The sequence below is a fragment of the Columba livia genome, chromosome 4 (assembly GCF_036013475.1).
Source record: "Columba livia isolate bColLiv1 breed racing homer chromosome 4, bColLiv1.pat.W.v2, whole genome shotgun sequence".
Classification (NCBI taxonomy): domain Eukaryota; kingdom Metazoa; phylum Chordata; class Aves; order Columbiformes; family Columbidae; genus Columba; species Columba livia.
This window is the reverse complement of record NC_088605.1, coordinates 6,100,470-6,122,197: the sequence shown is the minus strand read 5'-3', so window position 1 is coordinate 6,122,197 and position 21,728 is coordinate 6,100,470. Positions and strand designations below refer to the sequence as shown.

General features: G+C 40.0%; 1 protein-coding gene across 2 annotated transcripts in view; it reads right to left on the bottom strand.

Annotated features, from left to right (window-relative positions):
* Window positions 1-786: 786 nt before the first annotated feature.
* The window catches only part of EIF2AK3 (eukaryotic translation initiation factor 2 alpha kinase 3), a 44,212-nt gene continuing 23,270 nt past the window's right edge, over window positions 787-21,728 (bottom strand). For both annotated transcript variants that reach the window (XM_065060253.1, XM_013369533.3), the window contains exons 4-17: window positions 21,259-21,389; window positions 18,349-18,583; window positions 17,934-18,096; window positions 16,655-16,792; window positions 16,026-16,148; window positions 15,230-15,450; window positions 14,797-14,909; window positions 13,632-13,754; window positions 12,251-12,400; window positions 10,494-11,262; window positions 5,980-6,147; window positions 5,350-5,451; window positions 3,030-3,092; window positions 787-1,995 (exon numbers count right to left, since the gene is read on the bottom strand). In XM_065060253.1, coding sequence (XP_064916325.1) covers window positions 1,819-1,995; window positions 3,030-3,092; window positions 5,350-5,451; window positions 5,980-6,147; window positions 10,494-11,262; window positions 12,251-12,400; window positions 13,632-13,754; window positions 14,797-14,909; window positions 15,230-15,450; window positions 16,026-16,148; window positions 16,655-16,792; window positions 17,934-18,096; window positions 18,349-18,583; window positions 21,259-21,389 — 2,676 coding nt within the window. In that variant the 3' untranslated portion in view covers window positions 787-1,818. The remainder of the gene's footprint in view (window positions 1,996-3,029; window positions 3,093-5,349; window positions 5,452-5,979; window positions 6,148-10,493; window positions 11,263-12,250; window positions 12,401-13,631; window positions 13,755-14,796; window positions 14,910-15,229; window positions 15,451-16,025; window positions 16,149-16,654; window positions 16,793-17,933; window positions 18,097-18,348; window positions 18,584-21,258; window positions 21,390-21,728) is intronic.

The following is a 21,728-nucleotide window of genomic DNA, read 5'->3' as shown; positions in this document are numbered from 1 at the left end:
AACAGGCAACTAACACCCAGCACAGATGCACAGCAACTTACAAATACTTTTAATTTCCTGCACTCCACCTGTCATCACTGAACTGGCAGGGAAGCCAGAGAGGCTTCAAATGTGGCCACAGAACTGTGCGTTTAGAGCTGATGCTGAGGAAGAATCCAAGGGAAGAGAACACACTTAACTCTCTTCTGTTTTAACCCAGCTCAGCTTGATGAAGTTCTGCTTTTGACCCAATATTCACTGCAGCATCCAGGCTTCAACTGGCCGAGCCAGTATCTAGGAGAGTTATCAAACAGCATGAGGAAGACAATCTTTGTAGATTCTGCCTTTGTAAGACTTCTGCCTTATCATAAAGCTGCAGAGTGTCAGCTGCTTTAATTGCTCATCACAGTGTCACCTCTCAGTCCAACGGATTTGAATCCAGCATCTGTTTAAGAAACTGATTTCAGAGGCTACGACTTTAAAAATATAAGCCTGTAAAACAAGAAAATGCATTAAGCAAAAGCAGTTCTGGTAGCCTAAGAACTATCCCTTCAAGGCTTTCCTCTTTGTTAACAGTTGAGAGATTGCCTCCATAATCCACTCAGTTCACAAGAGCTCCGTTCCCTTCTTTTTTCAGGTAATATCTCACTTCGAGCAGCATATTTATCTTTACATGCACCGGGGCAAGTATGTGACAGGGAAGCAAAGCAAGTGACAGAAATGCAGCACCCATCCTCCTGTTCCAACTTTTGCCACCCAGAGCATGCACCGGTGCAGGTTTTGGACAGAAACAACAGCTATTTGGGGTTTTTTTAATAAATAAAAAAAGTTTATTAAATCATTTAGACTTGAAAGAAGTCACAATAATTAATGCACTCAACAATTATAGCAAGTGCACTCTGTACACCACCAACCCAAATGGATTGATTCTGTATTTTATAAATAAAAAATAACGTATTTACAATGAGAAAGAAAAGCATGGCATTAGGCAGTTAAATTAGCAGATTACACAAATGCTTACCAGTTGATTTTTCAAAAAGTACGAATCTACAAGATTACATACGACACGTATGACTTCATTAGGTTTAAATTTTCAGAATCACAACATTTTCGTACATAATTTTTACTATGGCTCTTCCAAAGGCTGCCTGTAAAACTCCCCTTTTTATGGCAAAAAGCTCCTTTTCCTTCTCTACAGGTTTATCTGTATAAAATGCATTCCCTAAGATCTACTATAGTGCAGAAGTATGAAATGATTTCCTCTAATGCCTGGCTATGGAGAGTGACAGTATGTACAACTGTGGTACTTTTTTGCTTTAAAAATAGTGCATATTCTCTGTTTACCCACCAGGGACAAAAATGGGAGTCGTCATTCATTTCAAAATCATCTTCATTTCACCAAAGAGCAAGTGACCCGGATGGATACTCACTAGGTTTAGAGACTGTAAGTTGCTCTATAAAAATACAGTATTTTAATTCTATTTACACGTTACAGATCTCTCACTTACCCAGCAAGCTGACATTTACAAGCTTCAGGAAAAAAAACCTCAACAAACCCCCCCAAAAAAGGATAATGGAGCACAACAGTGGTAAGCACAGTAGCTGGATGCATCCGCCTGGGAGAGCTAAGGTAAGAAAAATGGAATGTGACAAGTGTGGTTACTGGCTTTCGTTGGCTGTCAAAGTAAACAAAAATCTGCCCAATACGTCTTATACATTAAACATGGCAAAAAAAGTTAAAGTAAACGGTTGCCAAGATAGACATTCTGCATCGTAGGATCCTTCTGCTGAACAATCCCTGTAAAACCTGCCGAGTGGAAGAAGTGATCCTGAGGATAATTATTTGCTTGGTTGTCTCGAGTGCTTGTTTCCTGATAAACTCATTGTCCGTGACCTCTGCCTAAGCACTGGTTTTGGTGGGAGTTCCAAGTCTTCAAATACAGGATTTTCTATGATTGCTGCAGCCTCTGGCCTTTCAGTGGGACTTGGAGAGAGCATGTCCTTCACCATGGTGTACTGAAAGAAAACACAATGTGCTACATGAACCAAGCCATAAATTCTTCCTTATTTCATGTTCTGACTTCAATTGGGCTGTTTGAACAAATGGAAAACGTCCCCCCAGTTGCTTTCTGAGTAATTTGGGTATTAGTGCTTTGGCACAGTAGTGGGAAGTGCATTAAACATTTGAAAATGAACATCTGAAAGTACATCCCGTAAACTGTCTGTACTGACAAGGATTACAGTCAATTTGGAAAATCAAATCTGACCCAAGATTCAATAGAATTATAAAACTTTTACATTAATTTACAATCAAAAGAATTTAGAAACATATGACATATCATTTATGAGTAATTTTTAGCTTCATGTTCAAGCCACGTTGTAATTTTTCACAGTGAATTACAGGTTTTCCTTTAAATATACAGCGGTTTGAACATTTATCTCAAATTTAATCAGAATTAATGTCCTGCTCCAGCTGAGCGCAGCACATCACATTCCCCCGGGCAGCCTGCAGCTGTAAAGCGAGAAACCCTGGGCTTAGCTGCTGAAACTACCATAAAACTTGAAAGCATCTCAGCTTTTTTACTGGTGAGGTTTTGTACATCACCTCCCCTTTATCTGCAATCATATCACTTTAAAGATGGGACAAAAACCCAGCACAATTTGCTCATGTGGCTCCTCCCATGTGAGAGATGCAGTTCCCGGAGTGAGATCCTACCTGTACCTCCCCTTTACCCATCCACAACTCTGCACTTTGTGAATAGGGATTTGTAGCAAGAAATCATGTTAAGATACACGTGAGATGAGTGAAAAAGTGATTCCTGGCAATACTGTGTCGTTACTGGAGATAAACTGTGGCAAAACTATCATCATCCATGTTATTGTAATGTTATAACTTTGAAATGTAGAAAAGCACAGGGATAGAGAAATGCATCGTAATAAGCTTTTTTTTTTCCCCCTCAATTTTTATCTACAAAGCAATTGGAAAGCAAATTTTATAAGCTACAATAATTAAAGAAAAAGCTACAATTAATAGTGTCAGATATACTTACCTCATGTGCATATTTCTGAGTGAACAATGGTGGAAACTTCAGATTTCTAACATCACTTAATGTCTGCAAAAAATATTAAGAAAAACATGTAACTTTTCCAGAATACCATTCTTCAGTAGCATTGCTCTATTATTCTTCAAAATATATGCAAACAAATCCACCTGATGGAAAACAACTTAGTTTAAAGACGGTCAAAAATCACAACAGATGTAAATAGGCAAGTTGCCGCTTCCCTGGGTGTGCATCCTGCACTAAAAATCGTGTTACTGAATTGTGATTGTGATCTCTACAGTTTTCAATCAGCCAGAGACACAAACTCGTGCTTTCTCACTTGGGCTCAATTAAGTCAGTAAATCCCCACACCGCCCATAGTCCCCAAGATCATCTACACCAGCATCAAGACGCATGAGTTGGCTCCGTCTTAACAACATAAGCACTGGTCTCTTTCTGAAGTTTATGGACTAAGGAGCAGATTTATCAGCAGATTGGGAAGTGGTTAATGTGTATTTCTGTGTCCTTGCAGGCACCTGTCTCCTTCAGTACTTCTTCCATAACCCACCCACCGGCTCCATCTAGTGACAATAATTTTCCCCATGTTCAGCCACGCAATTATTTGCAGCAGCTTATCTTGTCAATTTAGGTTCTACAATTTCCAGCAACCCGCTTTTGCATGGTTTTAGCGTATAAAGGCAATATTCAGCACTTGATTTCTTTTAGGAAGTATCTCCTTTTGCAAAAGTTTGAATGCAGAGTATAAGAATTCTAAAGTGAATATTCAATTCATTATGACTTCACTGAAAGTAAAAACTGACGAGTTAGCAGTGATGGGCAATAGTCAAACTCCTCTTTGAGAGGAGTTTCAAGTAATCATTCTCTACCAATTCAGTCTAGTGATCTGTTTTCAAATACCTAATTTGGAAATAAACTGCACAGCCACAGACCAATGCCAACAGCCTGAGACTCGCGCTCCTCCTCTGCGGTTTCTTCCAGCCCTTTGTCACAGGTTCCTGGAATTTGCTGGTCTACCTGCTCAGATGGAGCATGTTTTGCTTCAGCAAATAGTGCTAATGCTTGGCTGATGCCAATGAAAACCTCAGTGTAACAACTCAGAAATAACTACTAAAGTAGCTAAACTCCACAACTTGGCAGTAAAGGGGTAATGGGTTCTTTTCTGATTTAATCAAAGAGTACAATGACAGTGATAATCATGGCAAATTAGGGCACTGCCTTTACCCTCTTATGAAGTAGAAGATCAGAATTAGATGCCATTTAGGATTCACTCAGATTACTTGCCTTGCTTCTACACTCATGACAGAACTTAGTAGAGGGAAGCTTGAAGTCACTGTTGCAAGAGATGCTGAGAATCTGGGATAGCTCTTTACTAGGTATGTGTCTCACTAAAAATGATTTTATTTAGGGAAATTGAAACTGGGGTTCAAGTTAAGCACCATCATTCCTCCTCTAGACTATTCGCTTTTGTACCAGGAAAAGCCAGCGCATTTTAAGCAAGAGAATGTGACACCAGCATAGGTGAAGCATTTTGTCAGGCTGCATTCAAGGTGTGGTTCAAGCTGCCTTTTAAATCTCTGCTAAAACCAATCCAGAATTCAAACACCCAAAGCCTATTTAAATGATAAATACAGCTTACGATGACTTTCTGTCCTGCATAGGTTGCTGGTCACCATATACAAGAGGAAAAACCTTTCTGGCCACAGCCCCTGTGCTCTCTGAACTTGTTCCTGAGCAAGATGGATCTCATACACATTTTAACAGCGAGGATGACTTATTATAGACCATCAAACCTCCCAGATTCCCAGCTGATGCAATGAAAGTCATCAGTTACTGGGAAGATTTTGCTTGAAGCTGAGCAAGACACAACTAAAAGTTACTATAGGAAAAGCAATTTTTCACTAAGCGCTTTGGGTGAAAAAGCACTGCAGATGCAAACGAGGGAAGAAATGATAAAAATGCACAGCACGGTTCCAATTCCTGAATGAAAAACAAGCTGGTAGGCTTAAAGTCAGAAGCTATATTTGTTGCTTGAGTTCTTAAATAGCCTAGTTCAATAGTTTCTCTTACTTGGCTTGACAACAGAGGAGCTTTGCAAAGAAATTAAGGCCTCAATTCAACTGCACACATTAGGAAGACTGCAGTTTATTTTCAGTGATTCAGGGGGTCTGTACAAGGCTGATAAAGAAGTTGTGCTCCTAATTGCAAGACTTTTTCAAAATGGAGAAGAGCCTCTTTGCAAGTGTTTCACGAAGCAAACAGCTATTTTAAACAAATGATCAAACTGAGGGTAATCTGATACCGTACATACCCTGACCCTCTCCATCTGTGTGCTGAAAGGATAAAGCAGCTCAAAGAGAATCAGTCCCAAAGAAAAGATATCCACTTTGTGCGAGTAGGTGTTCCCACAGATCTGAAAATGCAAAATCAGCGTTAGGTAAATCAAGCTACTCACTGTATGGAATTATGTACAATGTAAACAACCCCGTTCCAAGTCAACATATGGAAGGATTAGCCCCATGCAGAGCTGAAAACTCCAGGACAGACACACTGGCACATTTCAAATGAACCTGAGTGAGCACAGTCCTGTTCATCAGCTCTTCTTTGCAGACCCAACTGTAATATGAAACGTTTCCTTTTACTTAAACCTCATGCAAAATAGTGCATCCCTGCTCAATTAACTTGAATATTACACAGTTATCTTTCTACTACATTAAAAGCAAATTAATGCACGCAAGTACACATAATCAGCCACTTTTTGCTATAATAAATATAATATTAATTTTGGAATGCAATTTAGTTCAAAATTCTACTTTGATGAGAGAGAATTTAAGTCACTTGATTGCAACAATTTATTAAGAGTGCCTGATCTTTGAGCTCCCGGGAATTCAAGTGTCTTCCAGGCACCACCAAATGCAGCTTTAGAGCAGAGAGCACAAACCTGTTCTGGGCTCATGTAGAGTTTGGTCCCTACTTGTCCTGTGTGCCTGGCGTAGGCTGGCATTGGGGTCAGTACTGATTCCTCTTCCTCATCTTGGTCCATAGCGGTTACCAGTCCAAAATCCCCAACCTTTACAATGTCGTCCATTGTGAAAAAGATATTGGAAGGCTAAGAAACAGGTGAAAAGAAAAAGTATGTAAGTAATAAACAAGTCTCTGTGTTTCAGCAGATACAACCCTTCATTCTAATTCAGAGAACAGTATTATTAACCAGCACGTACCATGTCATCTTAAGTTATAGATACACTGGAAGTCTGGGAACAAGGTCTGCTTTTGGTTGCTATTGTGCAGTTTAGTTTGTTTTGGATATAAGCTTAAGAACTTTGCAGTTCACAAAAGCAACAACAGTGATGATCTGGCTTAACCTCCTTTAGCTTGTTTGCCAGGTAGCACCAGCTTAACCTACTGATAAAGGAGAGTAGAGCTGAGGTGTCCCCTTGCTAATGTTAAATATTTCAGGTGGCTTCTCAAGAGACTTGTGGCTGAAAGAATAAATAGCACGTGCCAAAATAATGCTTATTTCTTTGCAACATGACTGCTGCAAATAAAAACAGGCACAAATTTGGGAAGGACAGACTGATCCTGCAAGGGGGGAGAAGCAGCAGGATTGTGTGTGGGGAAGGGGCTCAGGATTGGTAGGTGGTGCTGGGCAAGCTCCTTTCAATGCTCCTGGAACCTTTAAGGCTGGTAGAACATGGTCCATGTTTTATTGACATAAACCCTGGAACAGGAGGAGGCAGACAGATAAAGAGCAAAATTGTTCCACAAGATCAAAGGACTGCAAAGGCGAACTATTTCAAAGTCCGTCCAACTTCTCAGTTAAAGACAAACCCATTCTGTGCAAGAGAGAAACTAGACAGGACTTTTTTCAAGCTGAGATAAGCACTACAGAAATAGATATAACTTGTTAGTTCCACAGCGCCCACATCCTGCCTCTAAAACTGCCTCTGAGCCAGGTTTTATCTCCCGCTATATTTTCCTGTAATAAATGTCACACCCTTCAGAGTCACAGCTCATCTGGTGCACAAAAGCTCCGACCCTGTAACACCATTGTGTCTTCAGGCTCTCCCTCAAGCATCAACACAGCATCCACCCTCTGACTGCACATGCGCATGGTTAATAAGCTTTTTATCTGAATTATAACGTTCAAGGCACAAACGTCTCTATGGGGGATTTGTATCCTGTTTTCTTGATCTCCACTGCCCTCCTCCTCCAACCAACGCACAACAAGTCAACAAGATCCATCTTGCTTCACGGACCAAAACTCTTCTTGACAGAATGTTTTATTTCTTGTACTCCTCTGGTTTAAAACAGATCTCTGAATGGGCTGGTGTATCGTTTCTACAAATAAAGGAGAATGGGCCCTCTGCTATTGCAAACTGCCAGCAAAAATAAGCCACCAAGACCCCATTGGGAAAGAGGATGCCTGAAGCAGATACACACAATTTTGGTTTAAATTAGAAAAATACAACCACCCTCCAGTTTAGTTCTATTGCCACCTGCACAAAGAAATTTCTCTCCAGATTGTTCAGTCAGGGTAAGAATTCCCATTTTTTCACAGGTACGAATAAGCTGCTGACACATCTGGAAGACTGCTGTTTAATTCAATTAATTCTGCAAAGTGTATCCAAGACTGTTCATGCAGTTCTATGAAACTCAATTTCTTTTGAGCTGTCAAGCATGACTGACAGCTTATCTTGGGAATAACAGTAAATTCACTTGACAGACAGACTTCTGTTTCTGTACTTCATTTTCTTCAGAAGAATTTGAACTGTGACCTATTCACTTGCCTCCCCAAACTCCTGCTGTCTTGTCATTACAGTATCTCTGATTAGCAGGAGCCTAATTAATGCATCTCAGTGTGCACTGCTCATTTAAATATTTAAAAGATCTGCCTGAATCTTTTAATATGCATGCAGACAAACTTAATTTCAGAGGTCAATGAGTTGGTGGTGGTGCCAATAGGAGCAAGAACTGCCTCCAGCAAAGACAAAACAGCTTTGCAGGTTATTTGCTTATTAGTGCTGGCAAGAAATTAGGGTTGCGTGGCCAGTCTCTTGGACAAATTACAAAATTAGGTGAGCTGTGTTCCAAGGAGCTTCTGAAAACTATAGAAGAAACAAATACACTGGCTCTTGTTTTGACCAAATTAACACATAACAGACAAAGTTCCAGGATCTAAGAATAACATCTATACAGGCATAGGAAGTTTTCTGAAACAGAAGTTGCTCATTCAGGGAGACCCTTTCCAAATGGTTCCAAAATAAAATCTCTTCTTCAAATTGCTGCCAGTACTGAACTTTTAAAATGCTCCAACAAAATGCTACACAACTGCTGAAACTAATACAGTTTGAAGTTAAAGTCTACATAAGCTTACTGAACAGTGACCTCAGCACCGACTGCAGAGTCCCAACTGACAGTATTGTTAAAGCAAGTTATTAATTAACATGCCTAGCAACACATCACTATAGACATTTAATTACATCTCTGTTCAGTTTCTCAAGGACTACAGATTTTTCAGATAACTGGTTCAAGGTAATTGTGTAATGCTGATGGGGAAAGAAAATACTTGGGTGGGCTCGTGAGTTTTTTAATTTGATGTATCCTGTCAGTGTTAACTGAATCTGAATCCCCTCTTACTGCCACATCTGAGGTGGCTTTTCTTTCTACTGATACCAAATCATTACCATCTGAGAAGCTACAGCAATGGTTATAATCATTTCAATATTTACTCCGCTGAGGTGGGTATTAATGCAAAGAGAATCAGGAACTTCCTCTCTGCCGTTTGGCAAAAGCAATCCCTTTCTCAGAGCTTATTGTAAGACTAACTTCAGCTGGGCTCTTTAATTAAATTCTGGTATTTGGTAGCACATTGTAGTGCTAAATGTTCCAGGAAGATTAGGCACTAAGGTATGACCATAAGCAAAAGACGATGTACAAAAAGTTACTCCTGACTTCAGCTACATTAAATGCCAGAGGTTTAAACCACCTTTCCCAGTCTTAACGGGCTGTTGTCAGACATTAAAAAGATGAAGAATCCTTCAGAAAGCCGCATTGACTCAGAATTCAACTCCGAGACAGTTCACATTTCAATCCCACAGCAGCAATACTTAATTTTTATTTCCTTTAACCAGGAGTAACATTGCTGTTCTTACACAGTATTGCTATAGAAAGAAGAAGGAAAATACCAGAATTAGAATCACAGAATCACTTTGGTTGGAAAAGACCCTTAAGATCATCGAGTCCAACTGTAAACCTAACGCTGCCAATTACCTGCTTCACTTGAAACAGTACAACAAGCTCCAAATTAGTTTTCTTTGCCACACAGCTCTGCAATGAATGATGCTGTGTAAAGAACCTTAATTAAAAATGCCATCAAGCAAATGCAGCTGATCTGTGTCAGGTACAAGAAGTCTTGCTGTACGAAAGACTTTAACTGCAATAGTGAATGATTAATGTTGATTTCCTGCAGCGCTGCACCACCAGATTATTGTACAGACTTTAACTTGGGTTTTTAATACCCATGCTGAGGTCACTGATAACAGTCAATAATTTTAGCACGATTTGTCTCTCATGCCGTATTACTCCCACATAGGAAAAATACTTACCTGTATCCACACACTCATGATCTGTCAGTTTAATACAGAACTTCACACTGAGCTTAACAGCCTGGCACTATTATGAGCAGTCAAAGGGCAACAAAGATGATTAAAGGAGTGGAGCATCTCCCATGTGAGGAAAGGCTGAGGGAGCTGGGGCTCTGGAGCTGGACAAGAGGAGACTGAGGGGTGACCTCATTAATGTTTACAGATATATAAAGGGTGAGTGTCAGGAGGATGGAGCCAGGCTCTTCTCAGTGACAACCAATGATAGGACAAGGGGTAATGGGTTCAAACTGGAACACAAGAGGTTCCACTTAAATTTGAGAAGAAACTTCTTCTCAGTGAGGGTGACAGAGCCTGGAACAGGCTGCCCAGGGGGGTTGTGGAGTCTCCTGCTCTGGAGTCATTCAAAACTCGCCCGAACACCTTCCTGTGTAACCTCATCTGGGTGTTCATGCTCCAGCAGGGGGATTGGACTGGATGAGATTTTGAGGTCCCATCCAATCCCTGACATTCTGTGATCCTGTGAAATTTGGAATTGCTAGTTTAAGTTTCTCATGCAGTGGAGGAACAGCTGCCCTGTGATGCCATTTGAGTCAGTCCATGTATTTCAGGAATGTCACAGAACCACAGACTTCCGTATGACACTCTGGTCACAGATCATTCAAGTTACAATAGCTCCAAAGAGAACCTCATAGTACTAAACCAGGAAACATTTGCCTATGGGACACAGCCACTGAGATACCCAGTTACAACCAGAATTTGCAAAGTTCAGGCACTCAAGTGATGATCATGCCAATAAATTAATAAAAAAGCAAAACCACATTTGTTACAGTAAGCTATGGATACAAACCTTGAGATCCCTGTGCATTAATCCTTTGCTATGCAGAAAGTCAACCGCTTCAGCTATCTGCAGAAATATCTGCAGACACTCTGTCCTTTCCCTCTCCTCTATCATGCATCTTCTGCTCATCCAGTCTTTGAGGTTCTCTTTCCGGCAGAGCTGCATCTGGATATAAAGATACACCTTTGGAGAGGTGGGCTTGACTTTTTCTGTAATATTTTTAGAAAGGTCCAGGCTTAAACTTGTTGGCCTTGGTGGAGAAACAGAGAGAGGGCTTCCTGACGCAGATGTCTTGTTATCAGATTCCTTTGTAATTTTTGCCTTATCCTCAGAAAGACTTTCATCATGTGAAACATCAATTTTATCTTCCTTACTAGAAACATTGCCACAACCAGAATCCTCAAAGACAATAGAAGAGGAAGTCCCTTCCCTCAGGTGTATGACAGGAACAGCTGAAGAACAGATTTCCAAGGAGCGACCCAGCTCATTTTTGTTGACAGCACTGTCTTCTCCATCACAGCCTGTAAGGACACTGTCCTGAAGGTTTAATAGTGGATCTTCTGACTGCTGTAAGTCCCTGTTGTCCGTGGTAGAAAATTCCAGAGGAGAAAACTGGCTTCCAGATGAATCGGACTGACCACAAGGTATTCCCACAGACCTTACCCTCTCCGATGAAGTGGCAATAACTTCAATGTGCTCCTTTGTGGAAAAGGGCTCCGTTCTGATCTTAAACGATGGAACGTCCATCGGACTGGGAGAACTGAGCGGCCAATCAGTGCTAGAAAAACAAAATGGAGAGATCGATACTACAGAACTTCATTCCACTAGAAGTGCATTTTCAGAAGCCCAGGTTTCAACAAGTGCTACCTCTGAGAACTGTGTCAGACCATAATGATAAACAACTACCCAAGCGTGGGAATTACTAATAACGATGATTTAGCATCCCTTTTTCTTAGCCAGGATAATATTTTCTCATTGAGACAAGAGTGTTGATAAGGGAAAACTTAGCAAGCTCTACTGCCTGGATTCCCAATGTGCAATCAGACTAATCCTCAGCTTGAAAAACATCAGTCCTTTAGAACATGCATTGCAATGACTATTTAAAGCACCTTGGAAGAATTACAGCTGTGAAATGTTAATTTGGTGCCTGAAATATAAAGGTCGCTGTATTCTAAAAATTGTCAGGCATGTTAAGATGTTATTATGAGACCGCTAAATAGCCTCGTATTAGGCTTCATTCATTAAATGCTAACATTCACCCACTTTTTCCTTTAACATCCTCTAACTCCTTTATCTAAATTTTCCATTTTTAACCGACTTTGACCACGCTTTATAAACCACCACTCTGATTATCCCTCACAGATTTATGTTGAAATAAATTAATCAAACCATGGGAGTACTGGATCAGATCCATCTAAATCAAAACAAAAAAAGGAAAGCAGTGGAAAGGAACAGAAAGCACAGAGATGCCAAAATTTAAAATCGAATCACAGCAGCAATGCTCCAACTTCCAACCACCGAAAGATTCAATTACAGAAGTTAAATTAATAACTACAAGACGTTTCCTAAGCCGAAAGAAGGACCTTAACACAATAGAGGACCCAAAAATCTGTGTGATACGTGACATATCTGTACATTGTTCAACTGAAAAGTTGACGGACTAAGTTAATAAGCATCTCTTTCCTACAGTCTCTCCATCTCCCTGGATCATCTACCAGTTCTCCAGTTCTGTTGATGTACAACCCCAAATTCAATTGTTAAGTTACCTTTCATCTTTCAACCACTGTTCATCCATCTTTTCCTGCCATCTCTCGGGTGGAGCTTCCAGCCATGCATTGAAATACCGAACAATACCTGGATGCTCAAGTTTAGCTAACGCCTTGACTTCCCGCATCACCTTTTCACGGGCCAGCTCCCTAGGGTTTGGGGTGAGGAGAAGAAAAATAGGGACACGGTCACATAGAGCAACAGCATAGCATAGAAACTTCTGCAAAGGAATTTAATCAAAGATAGCCCAGTAGTATTGGTCATCACGCCAAAAGACAGATATGTCTTAAATCCCCCAGAGTAACTCCTTTAGGTTAGAAGTGCGGGGGCTCAGTATGTGCTCATAGAAGCTAAGTATTTAGTCATCCTTTTTCAAATAATTACGGGCAGCAAAACTGAGAAGAAAAGGTTCATCTTGCTCTCAAGTGCTTACAAGGATAGAAAAGAAGACCACTAAACAGCAATATTCTACAGGGATGTAGAAGACACTGACACAAAATACAGTAATACCTTAGTATTTCTTTTTTAATTGGCATAATATGAGGAGAATGCATCAAGACTATCTCAGTTCTATGGACAGGAAAGCAGGTAGCCTGCTATCTTATTGAAGTAAATAATCTCTCTTCGTAAGACCATAGCTGGATCAAATGAAGTCAGATGGTTTTATCTAATGGGTTTTAATATGCTTGGGAAAGAAGAATTCAGGCTACCTTAAATTTCCGAACAAAAACTTTTATGTTAAATAGTCACGCTTATTTAACATATTAAAAAAATAGTAATTCTAGACAGCTTTACCCCCTCCCTCTACTGGCCTGCCTGTTGCTGTTCTAACTTGAGATTTCCAGAAGCAGTGCCTCCCATCTCCCACTAAAAGGAAGTGCTGCAAGCTCTGTGTGGGGTAATTCAGCAGCGTGGCTTGACCACCTATGACTGAAAGAAAAGGTAGGGCTTGTGGGACCAGGAAATTAAACAAATGGACAAATGGGAGTCAGAAAAGCTGGTGAGGGAGAGAGAAAAGAAAGAGAAAGTGGAGTAGGAAAGGTGAGGAGAGGAAGGAGAGAAGCAAATTAACAGCGCTACAAGTAACCGGTCCCATTATCAAAGGCTCTATTCATCAAGGACATGAAGGAGTTCCCATGTAGCCGCAGTGGTCCTCACAAGGGTCCTGCTACGCAAGCATTTTAGCCAAGCAGGTCACCCTTCTGCTGTGATTACATATGCCAAATTCTTGATGCCAAAACTAAATCAGCCCCCCACCATTAAAAAGTATCTCATTCATCCTACTGTAATAGCTGGGAAACCAGTTCAGGAACAGATGGTTCAGTGTAGGACAGGATCCCACCATTCATTCTTCTATATCTCACATAACTCATTCCTTACCTGTTAGGTAAACGGATCCTTTTGATAGCATAGTTGCAGTCGTCCACTTTATTTCTGGCTTCAAAAACTACTCCAAAACCTCCACGACCCAGACACTGAATTGGTTCAAAATCTGTCAGATATCTAGAAGGAGAAGGGTGTGAGGAAGGGACAGGAGAATGGAGGGAGGATAGAGGAGAAAAATGCATTAGTACAGATAGAAAAACAAAGTCATTTTTTACTAGAAGTGAAATATCTCTGTACAGGCAAAACATGCAAACAACTAGAAGCATTTCTTGTCTTTTTTCCCTGCTCACCCACAAAGGCAATTATGTGGTCACCTGTTTATGAAATGGATAGTTGGTGATTATGCATTTATTCAGTATCTGTCTCAACCCAGCAAGATCCACATGACAAACTGAAGAAGTTTTTCAGAAGATCAGGCTGCATGTTTACTGGATCATGGACCATACGTATGGAGCCTAAGCTTCTATACCCAAACTAGGTGGTGACAGGTATTTCCTGAATCATGATTTGCCTTTAACCCCACCCCAAATAACCATTTCTGCAAACAGTCATTCTAAACATCCCCTCCGAAACACCACTGTTTTTAAATCTCACTACCTGTCATATTCTTCTTCATTTTAAATACTCCAGTTCTTACTTTCAGTGAGTTACAAATGTATAGGAAATGCTCACATCTCTCCAGAGTATCACGGCATATCCCTAATACACCCTTCTGTCTTAACCAACTCCTTCCTAACAGCAGCAAAGGTTTATTCAAAATCTAAACTGCTTATTCTGCAGAGCATATAAAACATCAGCTGTTTCCATCTGCAATTGCCTTTCTCTGCTTTAATCCATGAACACAGAAGCAGAGGGAGTAAACACTTATTAAGACTTTCAAGAATCAAGCTTCCATTTCATGTATCAGAAGGAAACATGAGAGCAACATTCCTGATCACAGGGATCTTGTAGACTCTCTGGGATTGCTTAGACTAATCCTAACTGCACTCCCCCATCGCTAACAGGTGACAGGGCTCTTTGTGTCAGTTACCAATTATCCTGTGAAGTCAGAAGACCAAGACTAGGGCAGGTAAGAACAAATGAGCATCTACTCTTTCCTCCAGATAGTTTGACTTGTCACACTAAAAACCCCATACATGTTGTGCTGAACTGAGCTCACCTTGACACGTATCCAGAGCTCTTGGTGTCGCTCCAGCCGCTGTCTTTAACATCTCCACAAGCGGGCTCGTATTTACTGTCGGTCTGACACTGCGTTTCAGATTCCTTCCGCAGCTAACGGGGGTTACCGAACAAGGACAAAAAACAAACAAAAAATTTCAGCTCCCTGTGTACTTGAGACGAGTTTGTACCCCTAGATATGGCACTAAATTATTTCAGTGTAAATCTCGCAGATATGTTTGAAGCAGCCTAATCTGCTTGCAGAAGCAGTTAAGCAAATTGTATGCGGCAGCTGACAGCCTTCACAGATAGATTAAACAACAAATTTAGGCTTTGGATGTTGTTATCTTGTTAAATTGATTGCAGGCTCAAAACTGAAAGAAAAGGTTAGAATAATACCTTCTGTATTTAGGATTCAGAAAAGAAATACTTACTCTGCCATAAGGATGGGGATGGAAGAGTTTGCGTACGATGAAAGTTGTGGCCACAATGCAAAATACAATGGTGCCAACAATTTCTTTCCACCAGTGAAGGAGAAGAACAGGATCTTTTTTGCGAATGTTCTTGTAATTTGTATCATCAAAAAATCTAACAGTGATCTGGGTGCTACGTTTATTTCTCTCTCTCTTGTAGTAGGGTAAGTAATAACCGTTATCTGTGTATAAAAGACACAAAGAGGCAATAATTTACTTGCAGGTAACTACAAAACAATTTTGTCTTCTCATTAACAGGTTTCCTCAACAATGAGCATTTTTGTTTGAATGCCCCATGGTTTTAAATGGCATATAAGCAAATTCAGTTAACCAAGGTTGTGAACTTCCCAGTAACCAGGTCTCCCATCAGAGTTTACCACCTCAGAAGGCCTGACCACTGATAGCTTTAAACCAGAATATTTTCCATATGGAAAACTTTATTGTGCCAAGCTGAGTCACCAGCACTGTTAGCGAATGCTGAAAAAATTCATTCACAAGTTTTTTCCACTTGGCCCGACCATCAGTGGCAATAGGAATACACACAATACCTCTGCGGTAGCAATTTCTGGCACCCTGAAGTGTTTTGTGTGGCATTAATTGTACATACACCACAATTTAGAAATCCTAGTTTGGGCAATAATTTCCTAGTTCATAAAAGAACACACATATTTAACATGAAAAAAATGGCCACTTATTGAATTTCACATGGGTAAACCTGGCGATTCAAAACACTTCAAAATTTGGAGCTTTTACCTACCATATGGGTACTGCAGAACGGAAAGCGCTCCATTGCTGTACTCTTCATGAGAATATTTGTCGTTGCTGAGACACTTGTCGAACTCATCAGACCCCACCAACACTGGAGTCCTGGAAGGAGAATCTAAACATAGAAAAGACACAATTTTCTGAGCTGAATGGTTATAAAAAAAATCCATTCTTGTATGAAATTCATGAGAACTCCAGTTGCACAATCTTAGAAAATGTCTGTTGGACCAAATCATGAGAAACAAAATTAATACAAGGAACATTAAGAAGGGTACTGTGAGGTAACTGTTATCAATTCCACTCCCTCTGCCAAAATAATAGTTTTGGACAACTCAATTCACTCATATTCACATCACTGCAAAAAACTTCTTCCTCTTTTTGTAGAAAAATATCTTTTTTTAATGGAATTTCATTTATTATTAAAAAGAACCTGTAAAATCCATAGTAAAAGAAAGCAGACTTTAAATGAGAAAAAATAAACAATTGATAAAGCACCAAGATAGTTCCTGAACTGACTCACAACTGCAAACATTAGACCAGTTTGGTAGATACTGGAAATCAGAATGATGTCCTGTCTTTTCAGAGTTAGGACAGTAAACGAAACTCTGAATTGTTACTTACGAATTAAAGGTTTCCATTTGATTTTGGGAAGAGGAATAATTGCATTATCGTTCCTGGATTCCAGAGCCTTTGGGTTGGTTGGGAATTTCTCGGAAATTCTGACTGATGACTGAAGATACAGCTGGCCTCTGTACATACCTGAGTAATAAACCATAGAGCATATTAGTCTTAAGAATTAGTTCTCCACCCCTAGCATAAAATTGCCCAGTTAAAATACATGGTTAACAACATTTTTGAAAGTATTTTTTATATTCTGAGAATCTGAGATACTGACTCCCATCGCTAGGCTGGAGCAGGCTCGTTTCTTCCTAGCGTTATTCTTTATTTGTGTAACCACTAACAGGAACCATACAAGGTGTAAAGACTTATAGAAATAGGCTAAGGCAATGAAGTCTTAGAAAACGCAAGCACGTTTACCTCCCAGAGACAGACAGACAGACAGCTGAGAGGAAGGAGGACCTGGGACTGTTCTATTTCAAATTGTCGCAAACTACAACACATAAATTCTGCAGCTGGATGAGAACTCAGTCACATAAAATCCTAACTGAAATTTCTTCATGGTAAGTTACTGTAATCAATGTAGAAGAAAAACTGAATGTCACAAATGAGCAGGCTGGAGGCAGATATTCCTCACTGTACACTGAGCAATACGACTGCCTTGTTAGCTATGAACAGCTTTAAAAGTTTCAAGATGTTAATCATCTCCAATGTACTGAAACTACAAAGCAGGGAATATGAAAGGATTCACAGTTTTGAAATGTTTTTTCTTTTTTTTTTAAAAAAAAGAATCTTTTAACTATACCTGTTTAGGATAAACTGCCATAGATATTAATTCTAATATACCTTCTGTAATTGTCAGAATTTCTAAGATGGGTACACAGAACTCCGACTTTGAATGACAACAGCAAAGATGACCAGAGCAGGCTGGGAAGAGACGAGAGAACATCTCTACCTTTTCAAAGTCTTTACATCAGAGAAGGTGCCTTTCTGGAGACAGATACATATATATATATATATATATATATATATATATATATATATACACACACACACACAGATGTATGTATGTGTATATATATATTAGGGCAGCCTCAATTTAGGGGCTTTATAAAGCAACGTGGGTTAAATTTAATAGCCTACATTATGCAGAATATCAGACTGGACATATCACAGCTCCACTTAACTATAATTCACCAATACAGAAAGATCTGCTTTACCGCAACCTCAGCAGTTTAAAGGAGAACATTTACTACAGAAAATGCTGCAGTTGGTGTCTCACCCAAATACACACTGGATTCCGTGGCCCCTCTGGCAGCTTCCACAAGATCTTCTTCATCTTCCAATACTTCATTGTTTGCAGTGTAACTTGTGTCATCAAACAGACTGATTGGAATTACTTTGCCATCCTTAACCAGCCACGCAGAAGCGATTGGAGTGCAAAACTGAAGAAGAGAGAGGTAACTGCAAATTAATGTTGTGTCAACTATATATTATATATAAAGAATAATGCTAAACAATGTGCTTAAATTCTTGTTCCAGTTTTTGCAACAGATGGAGCGGCTCAAAGTCAGAACTTTAGTTAAAACAATTACAAGCAGATGTGTGTTTCTTTACAACGACAGCACCTGAAACCCAAGAGGAAGAGACATGATCTATGATGCTGCAAAACTTCTACTTTTGTAACATTTCCCTACCTGGTATTCCCATTCCAGATGTCCTCCTCGTCTGTTAAAAGCCATCACCTTCCAGTCAGCTACTGAGACCTTTATCACTGTATCTTTCATCATAGCTTCCTGCTCATCCACATCTGAAATGATTTTTGTTTCTTCTTTGTTCATATTTGATTTAAAATTGCTCTCAATATATCCTGCTCTAGTTTCAATATCTGGGACGTAGCGCAGCTCGAAATGACCAACGCTGAAATTCCACCTCAAAGAAAAAGAGAAAAAAATTTATAGAAACAACATATATTCCAAGTAAGTCCTAAATCCTCTGCCCAGAAGATTCTTAAACTGAATTACTTATACTTGGCCCATATTTTCACAGTGAGCTCTCATACTGTCAGGTGAACACAACTATACCAGAAGGGGGAGCGCTAATTCCAAAAAAAAAGAAAAAGAGAAATCTTGTCCAACATGATGGCCAGCACTGTGCCCTTGTGGCCAGGAAGGCCAATGGTACCTGGGGTGGATTAGAACAGGGGTGGTCAGTAGGTCCAGAGAGGTTCTCCTGCCCCTCTACTCTGCCCTGGTGAGACCACACCTGGAATATTGTGTCCAGTTGTGGCCCCTCAGTTCCAGCAGGACAGGGAACTGCTGGAGAGAGTCCAGCGCAGGGCAACGAAGATGCTGAAGGGAGTGGAGCATCTCCCGTGTGAGGAAAGGCTGAGGGAGCTGGGGCTCTGGAGCTGGACAAGAGGAGACTGAGGGGTGACCTCATTAATGTTCACAGATATATAAAGGGTGAGTGCCATGAGGATGGAGCCAGGCTCTTCTCGGTGACAACCAATGATAGGACAAGGGGTAATGAGTTCAAACTGAAACACGAGAGGTTCCACTTAAATTTGAGAAGAAACTTCTTCCCAGTGAGGTTAACAGAACACTAGAACAGGCTGCCCAGGGGGGTTGTGGAGTCTCCTTCTCTGCAGAAATTCAAACCCGCCTGGACACCTTCCTGTGTAACCTCATCTGGGTGTTCCTGCTCTGGCAGAGGCATTGGACTGGATGAGCTTTTCAGGCTCCTTCCAATCCCTGACATTCTGTGATTCTGGGTGAGCTGAAAAAACAGCTGGTAAAGTAGGGCAAATGGCATTAAAGATTTAGTGTATGGAGAGAGCAACTAAAATCATCAAATAGTACAGCTGGGTCTGTCCAGTAGGAAAACACCATGTAGCTGATGAAAGCAACAAGTATAAAGAATTTAGGATGCAGCATTGTACAGAAGCTATTTCTCTTCATCAATAAAGCGGGATTTAATGAGAAATGTACGGTTTTCAAGCTGAGGGAGGGACAGTACTTTTTTTTTTTGTTTTAATTCCACACACCAACTAACACAGGTTCTCTTTGACAGGTGCTTCATGAAACCAGGACTGCTCACATCCCATAGGTTAACACCAAAAAAAGACAACTGTGTAAAGAACACAGAGTTGTCTTGCACAGCCAAAGGATCTTTTATTTTTTAAGCCAACAAATTAGGGCAAGAACTGAGAATTATTTTCAGAAAGAGAAAGAATAATTCTTTTTTCCATTATATAGCCCAATGCTGTAGAGAAGATACAGATGGGAAAGGACGGCGAGTTTGTGTATTCCAAGAAGGGGGAAATATTTCTGAAACTATATGTTTGGGTACCCAAAGTTTCTTATAACCAGTCTGGCCACAACCAGGAGCCCAAACTGCCTCCTTATGAAATTTAACTTTTTATGGTAAAATTTTGGCATATTCTGTATATTCTGTTAATTTATTAAAAGCTTTTCTGGATTCAAAACCCAGATCTATCCTCTAACCTCCATAGTAACAATGCTGTGCCAGCAGTTAAGCGCCTGTTTGTGCCAACAGCGACAGGAGGAACCAGGTGGCACGGGATGTCACACTATGGTTTTGAGAAAGATGTACGAAAGAAAAAGCGTGTTTTTATGACATACCTCTCCCTGCCAACATCGGTCCCCAAGAACCACAGAACCCAAGATTTCTCTTTTCAGACACCTGATTTGCCAATCTGTTGGGGTTCTAATTAAATTATCTCTAATAAACTACAGATGCACAACCTGTCATATCCTGCTGCAGACAGAAGAGGGAGCAGGGGAACAGGGAATTACTAGTTCTCCACTAGATTTTTGGGCAGTTACTGTATTTGTGTATGGCAAGAAGCTTTTCATACCTGTATTTTATGAAGTGAGTTTGGTTTTTTTTTAGTAGAATATACGTCTTTATTATTACAGAAATCTTGAAGTATTAAAACTTCAATGTGACAGCATTAGAAGTCACAGACTGAACCAGTTTTGCCAGCTACATTATGAAATGAACAAAGTAGATTTAAAAATGGCACTTCTGAAAAATAAGACTGAAGACGTTTTAAAATATCAATTAAGCTAAAAACATAAAAGCTAAAGCTAAAAACAAAGTAAAAACATGAAAAGCTAAAAACATAAAGGAAAAAAACTGAAACAGTGACTATTACTATGAGTAGGAAAAGAACTTCAAAGTGAATCAGTTGGTCACATAACAAGACTTAAACTGTCTCCTTTTGTACAAAGAATCAACAGCTGGAACAAACATTAGGGACATTTTCCTTGTGCAGTGGAGGAGTGACAAACTCTTTTGAGGTATGCAAGGATAAGGAAAGTAATTTTCATTTGTTTTGAAGGGAATAAATATGTGCTCATATATTTTCTGTTTAATCATCTGTAAAACTGCAGCTCAGGACATTTTTCAAAGGCACTGAAGAGCAAAGGGGTTACATCTCGGTGCATTCCTGTGGTTAGCAATCTAAACTCCCTCATGCAACTCCTAGTTTAATGAGAGAAAAAAGAAGGTCGAATCCTTAAAACATTACTTATTAACAACTTCTCCCTGCTGGATTGTTTCTGACCAATTCTTACACTTACTTCTCATTGCCGCTGCGCGGGCCAACAGCACGGACTGTTTTCTGGGTCCGATGTAACAGGAGCGTCTCCTCCTGCTCTGTTTCATCGTCATCCCACCGGCGACAGCCCATGGCTGAGCAGATGTACTTCACCTACGGGACAAGGAAGAGACTCACGCATGCTTCAGAATTCTGAAGAACTTCAAGACAAATACATGTAATCGACAGCAATATTCAAGGCTAACAGTCCTTACAACACATTTTTGGCACACAGGCAATTCAGAGCTCTTAAGATTTCAGATGCTCAACTTGGGAGATGTTGAAAAGCCTGGTTTAGGAGATAAGGGCTTTTCAGAACTAGAATTTTCAAAAGATTCTAATAAAAGTCTACAGTTTTGGCTATTTTGACTACCTTTTGACTATATTTTGCATATATTTCTACTTCTAACAGAAAGAAATCTTAGCTCTTTCTTTTCCCACTATTTCTATGGA